A 19,200-nucleotide genomic window follows, 5' to 3' on the forward strand; every position below is an offset into this window, starting at 1 on the left:
ATTTGACAGATTAAGATACCCTCCCTATTGTGACCAGAAACAAATTCTTAGAGGTAGTTACAACAGCAGAAGTGAATTAGTAGCTGGGAAAGTACAATCTGTTAATTATTGTCTCATTCCTGCCCAAAAAATATCTGGGAAAAATGTAAATATCAAAAAGCTCTCAGATATAATCAGAACCTTTATAGTTGGACAGATCAACAACATGATGCGATTTAGCAGCATTTCATTATTCCAATATAAAGAAAAGATTCAAGATACAATCTCTAACTTCTTAACCCTCCAATCTGGAATATAATGTTTAATAACTGAATGTTAATTTAATTGTAAATTATATTGATTCATGTAAATTAATTTACAGCTAACCTTGACATAAAAGCAGAGAACCCTACCATGGCCAAAACAAGGCAGAGGTAAGTCTTCATTGGAGCCATCTTGACTTGCATTAAAATGTTCACTATCTGTCAAATCTTTCAATCTTTTCACGCATGTAACAAATATGTCTCAAATTGTTCAGTGTTGAGTGCACATACATTTCTGTAACATTAATCACTTTGATAAAAAAAATAATACTAAAAAAATTGTACTAGCGCAGTAGTAGTAGAAGTAGTTCAGTCAGGACCACTTTTGTCAAATATATTTTCTATATTTGATATTTGTGATAATTATGTTTTGCGTTATGCAGTGTAACCAAACTAAATAAGTCAGTAAGGTTGTTTATCTTTTTCACTTTTTGGCCGAAAATGACCAACATTTATTTAATGCCATCACAAAATGTAGGACAGAATCCCACTTTGGTTTGACGTCAGTCACGTCACCTGTGTTTTTTTTCCCCCTAACAGGCCAGTGCTGTTTGTTGTTAGTAGTCTATTTGCCCTTGCTAGCAAAATGGAACGTTTTCTAAACCTAAAGCGTGCTCGTAGTTCGGAAGTAAGCAGCGTGGAGGGTACCGTATGGTACTGCTCTGGGGGCTCCCTGCCGTTCCACGTGCACACGTGTAAAGCCTGGGATAGGGAGAGCACACCTCCCTATCCTTCCATGGGCCTTTCAATGCGGACACATGAGCCTGCATGGAAAATGAGGCAAAGATAGCAAAGCTATGACTCCTTGATTAACTTATCAGCAAACCTCCCTGCCCTGCTACGCGTTATGTGGAAAACTTTAAGGAAGGGAGAGCACACCTGCCTACCCTCCATGTGTTAACATGGACAGTTGGAGGCAGGTAGAGCAGCAGCCAAGACATGGGATAATTGCACTTATTTTATGTAGCATTGGCTGAATATGATAAGAGGAAGCCTGAGCAATTAAGCCACAGGATATATTGTTAAGCCAGCAGAATCACAGAGCACTCAGAGATTTTTGAGCATCTATGATCACCTTTAATGGAGGATTCTGTTGTTGCTGCTCCTTTGTGGAGCGAATGAGTATTTTCTCATAATACAGACAAAGGCTCTACAAAACAGCCATGAACCTTGAACCAGTGCTGTGGTCAAATGATTCATAAACGGCAGTTGTAATGCCTGTTACAGCCTTAATTCCCTGGCCCAGGGAATATATTTGACAGCAGCAGATTATTTCTGTTTTACTTCTCAAAAGGTGGGTTTGACCCGGGCACACTGACTTTCGATGCCCGTGTCCTCAGCAGCTGCTAGGATTTGGCTTCTCACATTTGGATAGATGGCACAGCAGGAGAAAGAAAGAAAAATCTGAGTTTGCACTCACCCCGCATCTCCGCGTGGTTGTGGTGCCCAGCAGATGTACGAGTGACGTCATCGATCGGTAACCGGGAGGCCGCGGCGGAAGAAGCCAAAACTGTTGCTGCAAAGCAACTTCCAGAGCGACTGGATGCTGGACAAAGCTGAAATGCCGGGGATCCTCCTGTTCGGGACGGTGAAGGAGCGGGCGGACCGGAGCGGCGCCCAGCTGTGACAGCGCTGGCCGTGTCTCCCTCTTGGTGGCTTCCTGGACAAGAATGATAAGAAGTGAATGGATTTCTGCTTCATCGCATACGTGCGGATAATTCATAAATCTACCAAGGATCCTCATAGAGGATGGCGAGGAGCAGGGTGCTTTGAAACGCGGACACGAACAGCTTGCAAAGGGAGCTTGCAGTCAAAGCGGGAAGAGTAGCAGGCTAATGCAGCTTAAATATGGCGCGCAATTATGCGCTATGCCAATCGAAAGCATGGAGGAGGATCAGCTGAGCCAGCTGAGTCAGCTGATGTGAGCTGGCATAGAGATCTGCTGCTGTCAGCTGATTCGCTGCGTAGTGGCCGAACAAACGTTATGCTCAATTTGCAGTAGTGGTACCAGTATTGTAGTCATAGTAGTAGAGCTTGTACTGGTGCAATTATACGCCGTTGCAGCATCAGTGCTTCTATCAGCATTAGCATTGTAGTATATTGTATGTTTTACCTTCATGTATTTGGCTCTTCTATGCACATCCTGTTGTCAGGTTTGATTCTTTCTAAATCAAAATCATGATCAATTCAAATAACATATTTGTGAAATGTGTCCAATGAATTTGCAAAGAATTTTCAAAACAATGCTCCAAGCCAAGGTTTTACCCTGATAAAAGGGATTTTTCATCTCCTGGGCTTTTTTCAAGTGACTAATTCAAAGCTTTTGTCTGAGTTGTCAAATCCACCTTACACGTACATCAATGTATTAAATAAATCAACTGATATTTAAATACAAAGTATTTGTCAGGGTTATGCAGGAACTGGACCCAAATGCAGACGGCAATTTAAATAATAGTTTTAATAAATGGAAAACAAAACAGACTTACAGTGTAAAGTAAAACTAAATCCAACTAAGAGTGTCCACGAATGTAGCAAAAGGAATCACGGAACAGAATGGCAAACATCAGCGGGCAGGAATCAGACACTGGGGGGAAAAACACAGGGCAGGAATCACAGGAAACAGGTTGGGACAAAAAATCACAGAGGCATCACAGGCTGGCGGGAAATCACAGACGAACCAAAAAGACAAAGGGAAGCACAGAGACTAAATAGACACAAGGTGGGCGGGGCCAATTGAACACAGGTGAGACACATTAGGAACAGGTGCAGACAATCAAAAGGGGGAGGGGACACAGGAAAAGTAAAGACACCAGAAACAAGTCACGGGAAAGGAAGTGAAGCAACACAAGGAAAGGGACTTCAGAATAAAACAGGAAACTCAAGAAAACACAAACACGGCAAAAACAGAGGTAACTTAACCAAGGCAAGGATACACTAGGCACTTAAAGCTGCACAAGAAATGGAAGAATAAATAAAAGTCCACTAAAGTTCCTGGGCGCAGAATCATGACAGTATTTCATTGTGTGTGTTGTAAAAATAACAATACAAACAAAAAATATATGCATCAACCAATATTATTACTAGGTACAGTTTTAGAGGCATAATTGTAGTAATAGTGGTAGAATTACAAGAAGGACTTGCAGTAACTATTTGCGAAATATATTAGTACTAACAGAAGCTGCTGAAGTAGTAGTAGTACTACAAGTAGTAGTTGCATGAGTTGTTGAGTTGAAATCCAGACGTGTGCAGTGCCGAGTGTCTCACAGTTTCTCACACAGATAAACTGAAACCAGAGAGTTCACCACCTCCAGATTATCCTCTGCTAGGAGTGTGTGTAGGCGGCCGTCTGTGTCCATCTGTGAGTCAGTCATCCGCTGAACCAGCAGGCTGATTACACACACACACACACACACGCAAACACACACACACACACACACACGCACACACAGGCTGGTATGACATTCTCCAAGCCATCTTGCCCCTGTCATCACCGTCATAATCCTGTGATGAATCCTTCAGAGGCAGCTGGAGGGAGATGATTGCAGGGAGTTGAGAGAAAATATGAAATGATCTACAGTAGGATTCATTGAAGTGGAAGGTAGACCACTATTGTTGACTAACTGCAAAATTATGTAATCTGGCAAGGGGATAGGTCTCAAATCTCATGACGACATACTGTATTAAATAAAAGGATCCACAATAAGAGATTCCTGTATACCAACTGACCCACACTTGTTGGAATATAGAGGATACAACAATCTATAGTCAACATAAAGGTCAAAGTTGAATCAGTCAAGCTTACTGAAATGCATCTGCTCACTAACTTTATGCATATGGTTTATTCATTTAAATTTTTTCGAAAACCACAATTTCCCATTCCTACTTACAGAACATTGCCAAAGTTACACCATTTATCCTACACAACAAAAAAAAATGTATTCTGCTACGCTCTCTTCAGAGGCGGCCTGCACACCACAGAATGTATTTTAAGGTGATTCCTGTTGTTTTCAAATGACGTCATCCAGATAATAATAATGAATTCTTCGCAGTTCTAATTCCCAACGCCGTCACAGAATCGAAACCTGTTCTCTCGCATTACAGTAAAAGTGCCTCGCTCCAGGACGACGGCCTCTATGGTGTTTTACTTTATAACACTGTGGAACAGTCTCCTCCAAAAAACTGTACATTTAGACGGGCTGCGCTGAGAATGAGAGATGATCTTTGGTCGTTACACAGTTATATATTTTAATTTCTCAGTAGAAGACTGAGATGACTGTCTTCAGGTATTTACAACATATTGTGTCCCGCAGGAGAAAAGATGACCCCTGAATGATGTCATTTTTGGCGTCACCTGCCGCCTGCCTGTCCTGTGAACGCACACTACATGGCCAAAAGTACGCAGACATGAATGTGACAAACATGTGGACTGCTTTCGCATCCATGTGCATTAATCTGCCAATTGTTTGAGATCAGGACTCTAAGGTCATGCACAGATGTTGGGTGATAAGTCTTGGATCACAGTCAGTCTCTCCATTCTTTCAAATCGTGTGAACCGGGGACAGAGGGTCAGGGCTCGCTGCAGGAACAGTCATGTTCTTCCACATCAAGATGTCCTCTAATTCCTGTAAAAAAAACAAACAGCCCCCAGACTCAAATTACACCCCAGTGCACATACTTTTACTCAAACAGTGTAACTGGGAAACATACCAGACATGAATCATGAAAAAATAAGCACAGTGACTAATATACCCGGAGATATCCTGACTTTGCAAATTGTGGCGCCAGCAGGTGAAGGTCTCAAATCAATGACTGAATTACAGGCCTCAAACGTACATTTGTATTAACTCTAATGCATACTTACCATCTGCATGTTTCCGTGCGGGGATTTTTAACATAACTGTGTATGCAATGTTATTACCATGTACATAATTTACCACTAAATATCTATCGGTTCACATGATTCCTGTTGTGCAGAATAGAGCAGACAGTTCATTCGGCTTCTGTGGCAGAGTATATCACTCACGCTGCATCCCAACGCACAGACTGGCGGCTTGTTGCGGGTGTAATTAGGTCAGTAGACCTCTTCGCAGGCAAATTCATGAATTATTGATTGGATATCATCTGCCAATCGGGCAACTCCACTTTCACTGGAGCTCACTGGAGACCCTCGGCATAATGACTGATCTCAACGTTTTAATGTGTGTGTGTGTGTGTGTGTGTGTGTGTGTGTGAGGCTGAAAATAATGAGACTGAGTTGAAATTTGGAAAGTGAATAATAATTCATTTAGGGACAGCTATATGTGGACATTCGGAGATATGGAATTTTTTACAGCCTTGTCTCCTACAAGTTAAGAAATGACCTCCAGATTATTTTCACTGGAAACATCTTGTTCCAAAGATGGAAGCGGTGTAACATCGTATCTAAGTGCGAAGGTGCAGATTGTTGGATCTTTCTTTGCACAGGCGCGCAAAGCGTGTGACATGGGGTCGGGGTTCGTACCTCGTCTGGATGAATTTCCCGTTGAGTCTAACAGTACCAATAGGAAACATTCTTTTCATCATTATGAGTGGGGAGTTTTTAAAATCCCTTCTCCTTGTATCAGTGCATGAACAGAGAGAAGCCTGTGAGTCTGATCCGTTGGTTTGGCTGATTTGCAGCCTGGTGTATTGTATAACACCCCATTTTGTGAGGGTTACTTCTCCAAAACGCAGCTCCAAGTGCGTTTGTAAGTTCACAATGTCTAGACACACATCCTGGTGGGCTGGCTGAACGCCCAGCTAATCAGATTTTAACCAACTTCCAGGCCAGAACAAACTGAAACAAGATATTTTTTTAAAAACGAGAGAGAAAAAAAGGACTTCTTAAGTAACAATAGAACGTTACGTGATATTTCATTAAACTACCCAAATGTGTCATATTTGCGATAATATCTCTGGTTCAAACTGAGTGAATTGTGGTGAATATGGGGAAATCTTATGAGGAAAAACAAATCTGATTTCTTTGTGCCGAATTCATTACAGAGCCCAGAAGTGCAGTGAGTCCAGTCGGTTTGAAGCTACGGTCAATTCACTTTGAAGAAATGTGACTGCCGAGGTCAGAATCTTGTCTCAGATCTTTCCTAAAAATAAACTGAAACACAATTCAATTTTTTAATGGATTACTGATCGTTATTAATATGGGTTAAAATGTGCTCCGTGTTAAAAAAAAGGCTTCTTCTCAGTTCATTGCTGTGGTCTCTTCTTATTTACAATGAATGTTTTATCAGGTAGAGAGAAGGCCAGAGTCAGCTGACTGCACTCACGCTGTGTGTGTGTGTGTGAGAGAGAGAGAGAGAGAGAGATATCCAGGGGGCACTATGTGTCTTGTTTGCTGGGTACTTTGTGACATGTCTCAATTCTATCATAGCTGCTTGTAATAAACCTAGTTTTAAACTGCTGAAATGTTTTTTTGATATCCAATTCATAGAATTATTAATAAAAGCCATTCTGTCTGGACCTCCACCGCCCTGCGTTCCAACTGACCCCGGGCGTGCGTAACGTCACCGCCTGGGATGACCTGCTGCGCATTTACCTGCAAATGACTTGACGTGACCAAAGGGCCTTTATAGCTCATGCATAGCTGACATATAAGCATGTCCTTTTGAATGACAGTTGTTGTAACATTGCCTTGCGGTCATCCTCATCACGTGAGCGAGGCCAACACCCGTTTGTGGCCCGGCGAAGCGAAGGGCCACAGAGTCGAGCTGGGACCGTGTGACTGTACCTGTACAGATGACGAATACATAATAAATACACGTGTTCTGTGTGATGAGGAGGAGGGGGGGGGGGGGGGGGGGGGTCCACTCCTCCGCACCCCCTTGTCGGTGACGTCACCGCCCGCCGCACCTTGCCCAAGGAGGCAGGCGTCACTCCTGCCGGGGATTACGCACCTTTGACCCGCGGCGCCGTGCGACGCCAAAGCCGCTCACCAGTGAGGACAAATCCACCAGCGGCAACCGGTTTGTCACATGACCGGCGTGCGGCGCTGCCCGCCTCCCTCTCCCTCCCTCTCTCCCTCTCCCTCTCTCCGGGAGTGTGTGTGAGTGAGTGTGTGAGTGTGTGTGAGTGAGGCTGTTAGTTCCGTGTTCGCCGAGGCAGCGCAGAGCCGCGAAGCTGCGTCGCCGTGCCGGGGGATCTGCTGTCGGTGCGCGGGCACAGAGCCTCGCGCGGTCGCATCGGCCGGAGCCGCGCCGCGGCGGGACCATGCTCACGCGGGTGAAGTCGGCGGTGGCCAATCTGATGGGGGGCATGATGGCCGGCGGCGGCGGCGGCGGCGGCGCCAACGGGGACCACCCCGGCGGCTCGGATCTGCCGCTGCGATTCGCGTACGGCCGCCCGGAGTTCCTGGGACTGTCGCCGGACGAGGTCGAGTGCTCGGCGGATCACGTCGCCAGGCCGATCCTCATCCTGAAGGAGACCAGGCGGCTGCCGTGGGCCACCGGCTACGCAGAGTGAGTGGAACCTGTGACGCGTCCATCTTTGTCTGCCTTGCGCACCGCCGCATCCTCCTCTGGAGCCACGGCGACCACCGACCAGGGCGCAAAAACAAACACGACCCTGTGCTGCCGCAGCCGGCGCCTCGCGGGGCTGACACTCCGCTGCAGCTCCACCATATAAATCCTCAATAATGATGGGCAACCTCGCGGCGTTAGACATCACAGTCTGCCCATGGGGTCGACAATCGGATGCGCCTCATCCAAGCAGACCAGGGCGCTATAATCTGCAGGACATGCTGTACAGAGGAGGACGTCGTTGTTGAGGGGGCATGGCAGATGCAGGTGTGCCATGAAGTGGGCTACGATAAGGTCACTGGAAGCTTATGGCTGATCACTAGAGATAAGGGTGTAAGATAGTGTTACAAGGTTTTTATTCCCCCACTTTGCCTTAGTTACCTGTAGTCTAACATGCTGTTGCAGTCTGCACGTCTCCGTGAAGCCAGTAAAACCTGATCACATCCTTTCTTTAGGTGTATTGAGTGGCAGGTTTTCCCCCTATTTGCTCAGTCAGTGTTTGCTTTGTCACAGACGCCTTCCTCCTCCTCCTCCTCCTCCTCCTCCTTATCCTCCTCTTCATCCTCCTACTTAATGGCTGAGAGCAGAATCACAACCAGACGGACGAGGTCCTACATTGTACTATTGACGTCAGATGCTATGCTTACGTGTACATACTGTAATCCTTTTGGGATCCTCCTGCTACGGCGTTTCGCAAACTGTCTGCGTTGCAAATGGGCATGTAGCAAACACACGTGCTGCAGCTGCACATGAAGAGAGAAGTGGCTGTGGAGTGTGTGACGCGAGCATGGCACACTCACACACAAGATGAAAAACAGAAAGAACGTGAGATAATTCCGACTTTGAATATTTCCGAAACAGGAGAGCCAAGTACGCAGTCCCTCCATTTGCATGCAGGTGAGAGCGGTGTGCAAAGACACGGTGCACACAACAACGGGATGCTTTTCATCACACGTCGCGCGCATTCACCTTTGACGGGACACGACTTTAAAACATGATCGGGCCTTGTTCTCGCCGTTGTCTTTTCTCTCACCGAGGCCACGGGGTCACAATCCCTTTCTGCTCACGCAGTCCCATGAAGTATCTGTGTTTACTGAGGCGGTGACCTGTAGAGGTCACAGTTCAGCCCTCATCCTGTCCACACAGTGTGCGACACGGCAGTGCTGCCCTTGATTCATAATTTCACAAGTACGGGTTAGTTCGTTCAGTGTTTGAAAGGACATAAACTCTGATCTCCATGCTTGTTGACAGGCCTTCGCGACGGAGCACCCGTTTCTTCATCGAACTGCGATGTATCGTGAGAACACGGTGTGAGGAAAACTCTCCCTATTGCTTTGCATCTAATGTTTCAACTTTAGCCGTCCTGCTGTGAACCCAAGTGAAGATGTGCACAAAGTTCCGTCTGTCATGTCGGGTCAGTCAGCTGGCATGCTTTCACTCAAACACAACCAACCCAGTCCAGTCTCTCTCCCTCAGGCATTTGCTCGCACCGTAGAGATTATAGTTTAAATAAGAGTTATTCATGAACCATTTTATCCATAAACTGTTACAAAGTAAATGGAACTTACCAAGGTGATGTCTTCGAATTACTTGTTTAATCTGGCCTGTAGTCCCAACTTGAAAAGAAGATTGCTGCAAATTAAAACAGAAAAAAAAGAACAGCAAATCATCACATCTCAGAAACTGGAACCAAACAATATTTGACATTTTTTGTTTGACGCGGTCCTGAAAATGGTTGTCGGCTCATTTTCTGATGATCAACTCATTGATTGATTTAGTGTTCCAGTGCTAATGAGAGAAATATGGTCTCTGCTTCTCATCCACAGAAAAAAAAACAACCTTTGAAATGACTGGACACTCATATCCTGTACGCCCTTCTCTATCTCCTCATGTTAATCATCCATGAAGAATGTTATTCTCAAAATGGAAAAGAAAGGATGGTAATTTGCTTCTGTGTTCACCCACTCAACAATGTTCTAAAGTAGGCTGTATAATTTGAAAAATTCGTCTTAATGAACTTTTCTTTCATCATTATTAATCACAATTGTGATGGACATCAACAATTTTTAAACAAGATCTATAGGATCAATTGAACAGCCCTACTTTATGAAAACAGTAGATATTGTCTGCTGCCTAGGATCGTGTTCATGTGTGTGTTGGTCTATGCGTGTATTTGTGTGTGTGTGTGTGTGTGTGTGTTTGTGTGTGTGTGTGTGTGTGTGTGTGTGTGTGTGTGTGTGTGTGTGTTTGTGTGTGCGTGCCAGCTTGTCGTAGCCTGAGCCAGGACTCAACCATACTGGGGATTTGTCAACAGCGGGCTGAGCAGCCAGCTTTGTTGTCGTGAAATCTCTCCGCCAGCAGAGAAAACCTGAGCCCACATGAGATGATGTGATCCATACAAATCCTCTCAGGATGGTTATCATGGTCAGATACGTAGATCACTCTGAAAAAAAAGGGAAAAAAAGAATTGACACTTGCCTGATACTAATATAAATGTCTATATACATAGTAGATGGGTATGGACAGTATTTATGTCTGGCTATAAGGAATTCATAATAGGTGCTCTGATTAACTTTGTTGTACTGAAATAAAAAACATGGTTTGAAGGGAAACAAGGCCTTAGACTTACTGTAGGTATGCGCATCCTGACAATTTTTAAATATTGCAACCACGCCCATAATGATTTGTGAGCAGTTACTCTATTGCCCTTGCTAATGATGTGGATGGTGACTTTAGGTCATCACTTGGTCCAATACAGAAATATCTCAGAAATTCAAGGTCCCCAGAGAATGAGGAATATAATGACTTTGGTAATCCTCTGAATTATCCCCCGGTGCCACCATAAGTTTAACTGTTTTGTGGTTTTTCGTGACATATTTCAACAACTATTGGATGGATTGCTATGGCATTTGGTGCAGACGTTCATGGTGCCCAGAGGATGAATCCTAATTCCTTTGCCGTTCCCCAATAACTACGAGATAACAAATGTCAAATAAAGACATCTGTGCTGCCCAGGTGATGCATCCCCATCATTCATATGGGGATCCCCTGACTTCTCGTCTTGCACATTCGGTGCAAACATGCAAGTTTCTTTAAACATGGGAGCCTCAGCATTGTACCGACCAAACATCATTGTTAGCGTGTAGCTCAAAATGGTAATGTGACTTCATAGAATCTCACAGAGCCACTGGAACGGGGATTGACTGTCAGTCTTGTCTATACTTTCTGTGCACATTCCAGTGTTTGTGACTAGATGAAACCGATACAATATGGATGCTCACGACTTTACATTTCAAGCGCCGATCAGATTTGAGAAGCAACCATTTTTTTGCACGTTCGTTTTCCATCTTTTTCAAACATCCCGACTATTTGACCCACATTCTAAGATGTGTACGATCACGCCGGGTGAACTGAGGAAAATTCGCCCCTGTCTTGTGCCTCTCTTCTCTTCACACTCCGTCTGACTGAGCAGGCCTCTCTGAGTTTTCCAGGGTTATCTAGGGCTAATGCGTCGCTCTCAATGGAGACCTAAAGAGCAGTTGTGCTCCATGATGACGATCCCTGACGCACTGTCGGGTCGCGTGAGCGCGATCATCTGAATGGATCAGTGACCATTGCTCACACTCTCACTCGCGTCACCCTCTCCCCTACGTCTGCAGCGCACGTACATGGCCCCGCTTTTGCCGAGAGACTACTACATTTCGCTGCAGCTGACCTCTCCAGCGCCGACCACGAATCGTTCGCTCTGCCGTGCTCAGTTAAAAAGAGGTGCATCAAGAATTATGTTCTGTATGTTGGAGGTCCAATTTTGATGATGCAGTTGCAAAACATTGGCCCAAACCAAGTGGCAACCAAGTGGCAACCCACTGTGACGTCAACCATTGGTTTGTGAACTGCTGTTTTGAGCCCTTGAATTTAGCCGTCAGCTGTGATTTATCGTCTATTTGACTCCAAATGGGACCACAATTTACAAAATGAACTAGAGATTGAGACCACCTGTCGCCCGCTGCTGGTCATTACAGAGAACACAGGCTTCAGGCCCATTCCGCATTGGCTTCATTTTCCGGAACCGGTGACTACGTCCATTTTTTATATACAGTCTGTGGTTCAAACAGGCTTCAACTCTTTTTTTCCCCCCCAGCTCCTTCTCTGCTCTACTTTTTTCTTCTTTCTCCACTGCCCCAGCTTGTGTCTTGGCAGAAGAGAGCAGCGGTTCTGGGAGGGGGCGAAGTGTGAGTTGTGAAAAAAAACAGAAGCTCTCCCACTGACCCGGTACGAATCACACATACCTCTGCAACCTCAGCAGCGGTCCGATCAATGCCTATAATCAATACGCGTGTCTGTGAGCTAAACAGCAGAGCAACCACTGTGCACTGTATGTTTTGGCTGCAGGTCGGTAGACACGGTCGTGTCGGTGCAGTGTCCGTGCTGCGTCTGGACAGAAGACATGGTGGAAAAGGCAGTGTAGAATTATTTCAAGGTGAAGAAGAGCTGATACAAGTTAGATATGAAAATCCTTGAACATGCCATAAATATGTTTGTTGTCCTTCTATATTTACTGCAGGCTTTTCGTCTGTATTTTTCTAAATTCTACATTTAACAGTTCCTACCATTGTAGAGGAGCTGAATAAAGTCAATGTTACCCTGGAAGCTGACGTCACGAGCGTCACTTCATACTCACAAAGCTTCCCAGTGCTCAGTCACATGATGTTAGCGCATGTTCTTGTGTTGTTTCTGCTACACAGCACTTTGCCCTGTGACACACAGGGCCTTCACGGCCGGCTCTCCTCACTGCAGGGCTCAAATATGGATCAACCACCATAATCACTTTATTTTTTAAGCATTATCTTAAATTATGCATTTTTCTAAAACATGAAAAGAAAATTGGAGCCGAGGGGCTGCATGAATGCAGAAAGGTGAATACAGCGATTCAACAGAAACACAAAACGCTGTAATCGCCTGTGGTTTGTGAAGTCGTCTTAGCCTTCGGGCCAATCTTATCACAACTTGGCATCGCTTGTGTTTGCTTTGGTTGTACAACAAGATGGCAACAATGAAGGTGTGTCGCTCTCTTGTTAGTATTGTCATATTTAATAGTCTAATGACCTTTTTTCATCATAGATTATGCTGCTTATTATTTTTGCAGAAATACTTTTACTGCATTAATTGTTTTTAAAAAAGTGAAAAATGCAGATCGCATTGATCCAATGGACTTTTGGTGACAACATTTCTTTGCCCAAAAGTCCCAAACCCTGAACTAATGGTTTCACCACTAGTTGCAGTTTGAATTATTATGGCAATATGTAAAATATCCTTAAAATGACCCAGAGGTCCCTGATTCTCTGAAGCAAAACTCCACATCAAGTGGGACTGAAAGGAACAAACGCCAGGAGCAAAGTAGGACGGACCACAGCAGATTGGGCTCGGACAGGGTGATTGAGGTCATGCGATGGCCCCAAAGATGCAGAAACGAAGTGAGGTAACTGGATATGACGGCCCTGCTCTCCGATGCAGCTCATGCCTCCGGGTGCGGACGGCTCTTCGCCGCGTGTCAGAGTTGAAAAGCTTGAAAGAATTGAAAAGATCTTGTGATCGGCCGGGGTCAAGTGAACGTCGCTCTCCGCACTGCTCGGCCTCGGACGCGCCTTGTGGCACATGGAGTTCGTGGCCTCTTTTCATCGTATGAAGTTCGGGTAAAGGTTGGCCATCATTTCGTAGACTTATTTTTAAAAGCCACCAACTTGAGAGACTGTAATAAATTGCCTGTATGAGGTCAGTGTTCAGTCACTATTTACCTTCAGGGTTCGACTCTCTGACTGTGCCTGTGCCATAGCCGTCTTATTCTCAGATGCCAAGCAGTGGAGCTTTTTCCCTTTTCCCCTTCCATTACTCCACAGTTATTATTATGTTATCAATTATTAATGTCAACTGAATGTTTACTGAGATTAATTATCCATCTCCAGCAGGCCCCCACTGTTACTGGAAGGATTGACTTCTTAAAACGTTTGGTGTGCTGAGGAGAATAGCCTGTACTCATGCAAATGAAAAACTTGGTTTTAAATATGAAGTATTTTTCGCAACTTAATCATAAGCAGCATTATAATTATATTTAAAACTTGATTAACAGTGACACTCTTAAGGCAAAGTGAGCAAACATCCCAAAAGCCAGAGTATGAAAGTTAATTCCTAAACATATAGGGCGAAGTAATGTAGCAGAGAGAAATCTCAAAACGCATCTTTTCCTGGATCTTTCAACCACATTGCCACAGTTTGGCATGGAGGATTTTTTTAATACAGGTAATGACAGCCGAGCTATTTCACCAACTGTTGATGAAGACAAAAGCCAGAAAAAAGCTTATAAGTGGACCTTCGCAATATCTAGCACATCATGCTGAGGTAGAACATTTTACTGTCAACAAAACTAAAAAGAAAAAATTTAATCTTGTTTGTTAATGTTCATTTTGCTTCCTGGAAATACCTTTAAAATCCTACCACAATGCCGCAATTCATAATGTCAGTAACACGTGATTGACAGGTCAGAATGTCCACTGCACAAAAGGTCTATTCATCGGCAGTTTCACCACCGACCAACTGTAAGAAGATGAATAAGAAAACCGATTGTGTTAAGTTACTATAGAGCAGAAGCAAACCCCCACATATGGACCTGTAGTATTTGGGATCATCGGGCGACGTCGATTTTAATTTCAGCAAAAACTCTTTGTCATTCCCAGATCCTATCGTCCGTCTGTGTGAGGTCTGATCCACTCAAATCCACGAGGGATAAAAGGATGGTGTTCAGTTCAGATGTTAGAGGTCTGATCTGAGTCTGTCCATGGTTGACACAAAGTGTGTGATGCGTATTGTAGATATATGACATCTGGCCTTTTTCTGAGATTTTACTGTTTTGATTGGAAAGTTCCTGATTTAGGGCCGCACGTTACAATTATTTACACTGTTAGTGTGTTGATAATGTCATCTTTCCAAAACAATGGAGTAATTGTTTAATCTTTTAAATGTCAGAAAATGACGAAAAATACCTGTCACAGTTCACCAGAACTAGATTTCCAAACAAGAACCTACAGTCCAAAGATATTCGATTTACTGTACATGTCACTTGCAGTGAAATGAAACAAATGAAATAAAACTAAGGGGAAAAACAAATCTTGCATATTAGATTCAATTCAAGTTTGGCAATTGATTGTCCCAGTCAATCAAACACATCTTGCCTGTAATGTAGTGTTTGTTGTGTTATGTAGTTTATGTAATGGGCGTATGCATGCTATTATTCATTTTCAGCACGGGGGAGCACACTGTGTAGGACACCAATTAAAACCAATGCTACTGAGCGAAGGCCTCCGCAGTCAGTATCCTGTCGGTTCGACAACCCTCCGTGTTCTCTTAGCTGCATGTTCATCCCCGTGACCAATTAGGATTATTTCTATAGGCTCCCCCACAGGGAAGTAATGGTGACGTCCCCTCACGTCGCAGACGACTGAGACCAGATGATACCTTGATGTATTTATGCATATACTGCGGAATTGTAAACGCTCTTTTTGTGTCACACATCGTCGGGAGAAAAAACGAGTTCAACGTGACCTTATTTGCACAGAAAATATTTCACATTTTCCTCCCTCGTGCCCCTTTGTTTATTTCACTTTTGGTGCTCTAATTTATACGCGTAGTTTCTAAACGGTGCCACCGCAGACCTAACATCTCCCGCTGGCTGGCTATGTTAAGAATGCCTGGAGTATTGTTGTCCGTGACTACGGCAGCGGTGCACCATCTGCCAGGTGTTGTATAAGGCACTATTCATCGTGTGTCCTCCTGCCCTCTGCCCCACGAGAGTGGGCATCACATCGAAACGTGTGGGCGTGACGTTTGTGCATCTGCTGACTCTGAATTCACCGTGTCTCACTTTGTTTACTGCCGATTGTGTTGTGTTGAAGGCGTAAACATAGATTCACATATCAGACAGCTGAAAGGTCATCTGCTATCAACCGTATCTGCTGCATCATGTGTCCAGGAGGCGCGTTGAGCAAGAGTCCTGCCGATTATCCGCTGCATAAGTGTGTCGTCATCTGACAACAATTGGGAGACTATGATAAGTAGTTTATATCCAATAACCCTTTAGAAAAGTTCAGTCGAAGACTCAGCTGGTGCCGAACTGTCTTCGCTTCCGGTCGAGCGGTGCAGTCGAGGTGACGTGAGCGGAGGTGACAGTTTGGTGTCTCGGAAAATAGTTCATCCCTCAGGGTTTTTCAGGAGCTTTTTTAAAAAAAAAATATATATATATATATATCAGAGGACATGAAATGCCTATATCAAAGTATTATTTTATACCTATTTATGTCATGAATAGCACTCACATCATACCTGCTGAAGTTGTTGAAGGTATTGTGACAAATAAAATATTTAAATGTCATAGCAGCATAGTTTCTTTAGTGTTTTATTTTTACTTAAAGGGGCAGTGAGCGATTTTGGAGAAAGCTTGTCTCTCTCTTTGTAGTTGTTGTGATGTTACTTCTCCGTCAGGGGCCGCAAACCCGCGACCTCCGCTGTGGGAGTCCGACGCACTAACCGCCAGGTCAAAACCGCCCTAACCCTTTTGTTCGGCACACACAAAAGCAAAATGTGTATTGCTTTAGAATCGCTTACTGCCCCTTTAATTAATTCAAGTAGTTTGATCCTCTCTTTAACGCTTAAATCCCCCCTTTTTTGTGTCCTGACCTGTTATCTCCTCTCCGTCCAGGGTGATCAACGCAGGAAAGAGCACATTAAACGAGGACCAGGCCTGCTGTGAGGTGCTGGTGGTCAAGAGGAGACCGGCCGGGAGCTGCACACCCAACCGGACCTCCTTGACCCGCAGGAGGTCTTCACTGCCCAATGGAGAGGGCCTGGGCCTCCGGGAGAACCTGGTGAGTCCAACGGATACGGAAACGTCTTGTTTCCATCAGGAAATGTTCAACTTTTTCCACCACATCCACGAGTTAAACCACCTAGTTAAAGAAATATGTATCTTAACAAGTCATGTTATCATTTCTTTAATTACCTATCGGTTCTAAAGACAAGAACGTAAAAGAATAAACAAGACCTGAATTCCGTTCTTAAGTCTGACAACTAAATATATAATGCCATTGTCCTGTAAGGTTTTTGGGGGGATGAAATGTTAATACAGTCCTACACTGATTGTCAGAGTGACTGTAGTCCTTGAACATCCCCCTGCTGCCTGTCCGGGGGGGGGCGCCACTGTCCCGTCGTCCTGTCCCGTCAGCAGTTTATTGGGGCGCACGGTGTCCTCTACACACACCAGTGGCTCTTCCACAGCTCTCGACAGCCACTAACACGGGAGGGCAGATGTGAGTGAGTTAACATTGTGTGCTTCCGCAAAGACAGTACCTGGTGTATAAGGCAAACAATACGTAATCGTATATTGTAAAGCCACTGCAATTTGTCTTTGCAGGGCAGTGTGCTACATCTATAGCATAATGACACACTTTTTTGCCACGAGGCAGGAAACACAGTGAACCCACTAAACACTGATATGTATCACTGTGATTTCTGTATTTCCTCATCGTACAGTTCTTTTTTTAAAGCACTTTGCACTATCATTTCCTGAGTCAATATATACTGTTTACATCCATTTAAAGTAACACTGCTGCTAAAATGTTCCTCTCGGCCCACCGGTACTTTACCCGGGCCTACCGAGAGCCCACAGAAAAGCCAATGCAAGTGCATTATGACTCACTGCTGCAGGGATACTAGACCAATGGGAGCGGTGTGTGGAGCCTTTTCAAGAGCTCTTTGCTTCCTGCATAAAGGCTCCTGTTTGTAGCACTGGCGTGCACTATATTTAGAAAATCAGAGAGCTTCAGTTTGCAGAAATATGTGCAAGCAATGATCCGCACTCGGCGAGCAGGAAGATGCAGCATGAGCCCTGCAGAACTCAGCCCCCCCCCCCCTTTACACTTTATAGCTGCTTTCACACATGCACTGTCCGGACATTTTACAGAAGGGCTGTTTACGAGAATGCAAATGTCCACAAATGTTGCTCTGGACATTTTCCGGAACTTTTCCAACCCAGCCCAGCCCCCCGAGTAAGATTTCTGAAAAAAGTCCAAGTGAGTTCATGTGAGAATACAGCAGGAAAATCTCCGGAACTGAAGTCACAGCGAGCGGGTGGGCGTGTTGCTTTCACCGTGGAATCACCGTCATGTCCGGCCCTCCTGCTGCTCTGCACAGATGCCACACAATGTTCTGGAGGTTTTCCCGTTGGTGTGAACTTATCTGACTCCGACAATCTCCTGCCGCGCTTGTTTGTCACATGCAAACTCTGTTTTTTTTTTTTCATGTCTGAAAACAGCTAATGTGTCACAGAACAATGAGACGTATGCCACTCCGAGCAACGTCGCGTGTGTGACTTAATTAATCATAGTGGAGTCAAAATGTTACCTCACGTTTAAAAGCGCCTGCTCACCTGGTCCGGGGGAGGCGGAAGATCAGGGAAGCGGTTGCAGCTTTTCAAGGGTGGCAAACTCAAAGGTTTGTGATGATGAATGAACCAGATCACAGGCGGCACTCTGTAGATGGAAGCGCAGGACATTATCTCTTCCATGTCGGATCTGTTAAGGCCTGTAGAGTGAAGCATTGATGGCAGAGAGGGAACATTAGTTCGTGCATTCATTGACATCGTACACCACCAAGAGGAAGTCTACGTTCAGATCAGAAGGTGGAATTGAACTGTGCCGCCGCAGTCTCCTGAAAGCTTTCCCCACCGAAAACCTATGGGAGACATTTGAAGGCAGTTTCCGTCGGAAGGAGCTTTCGCTCATTAATGATCCGGGATGTGAGTCTAAGTGCAACGTCCTCCTGGTCACTGTCAGTATACATCAGTGGTTTCCATCCTTTTTGGCTCGTGACCCTTGACCCTACATCTACCTGTGACCTGCCGCCACAGACTGCAAACTACAGTATATGTCATTTGCTATGCAGTTCAACCAGTGATATCCTCCTCCTCAGATTGTGTCATTTAGGTTATACAGGCCTGAAAAGGCTAAAACGATCCAGTGTTTCACAAGCAATAGATGAGAGAAAGGATTAAGCCGAAATTACATTTTCTGATTTGGATGTCCAGCAGCAGCTGTTTGCTGGTCCCGAGCCCCCAGGTTGGGAACCGTGGCTGCACATAGTAGGACTGTGAGAGGACTGGGTGCTTTCAATTTCCCCACATTCAACCTTTAATAATAAAAGAGGAAGAGTCATTGCATTTTATTGATTTTAATAATACAATATGCTGTATGTTGTGATTGTAGATTATTGTTAAAACTCTGGATTACTTGGCCTTATCCTAA

General features: G+C 44.7%; 1 protein-coding gene and 1 long non-coding RNA gene across 4 annotated transcripts in view; one reads left to right on the forward strand and one right to left on the reverse strand.

Moving 5' to 3' along the window:
* Nucleotides 1-2,762: 2,762 nt before the first annotated feature.
* Nucleotides 2,763-19,074, reverse strand: LOC118315550. Of its 3 annotated transcripts, XR_007030999.1 has the most exons (8): nt 18,962-19,074; nt 18,327-18,429; nt 17,034-17,189; nt 16,580-16,848; nt 12,142-12,286; nt 10,150-10,295; nt 9,421-9,484; nt 2,763-4,924 (listed from the first exon to the last, which is right to left on the reverse strand). It is a non-coding gene; the product is annotated as an uncharacterized LOC118315550 (long non-coding RNA). The 3 variants fall into 3 exon arrangements; XR_004794878.2 differs by lacking the exon at nt 18,962-19,074 and having other exon boundaries at nt 18,327-18,630; XR_007031000.1 differs by lacking the exons at nt 12,142-12,286; nt 18,962-19,074 and having other exon boundaries at nt 18,327-18,630.
* The window catches only part of ppm1h (protein phosphatase, Mg2+/Mn2+ dependent, 1H), a 30,067-nt gene continuing 18,112 nt past the window's right edge, over nt 7,246-19,200 (forward strand). The window contains exons 1-2 of the mRNA XM_035642917.2: nt 7,246-7,792; nt 16,602-16,767. Of these exons, the coding sequence (XP_035498810.1) occupies nt 7,545-7,792; nt 16,602-16,767 (414 nt within the window). The 5' untranslated portion in view covers nt 7,246-7,544. The remainder of the gene's footprint in view (nt 7,793-16,601; nt 16,768-19,200) is intronic.

This window comes from Scophthalmus maximus, chromosome 7 (genome assembly GCF_022379125.1).
Source record: "Scophthalmus maximus strain ysfricsl-2021 chromosome 7, ASM2237912v1, whole genome shotgun sequence".
NCBI lineage: Eukaryota > Metazoa > Chordata > Actinopteri > Pleuronectiformes > Scophthalmidae > Scophthalmus > Scophthalmus maximus.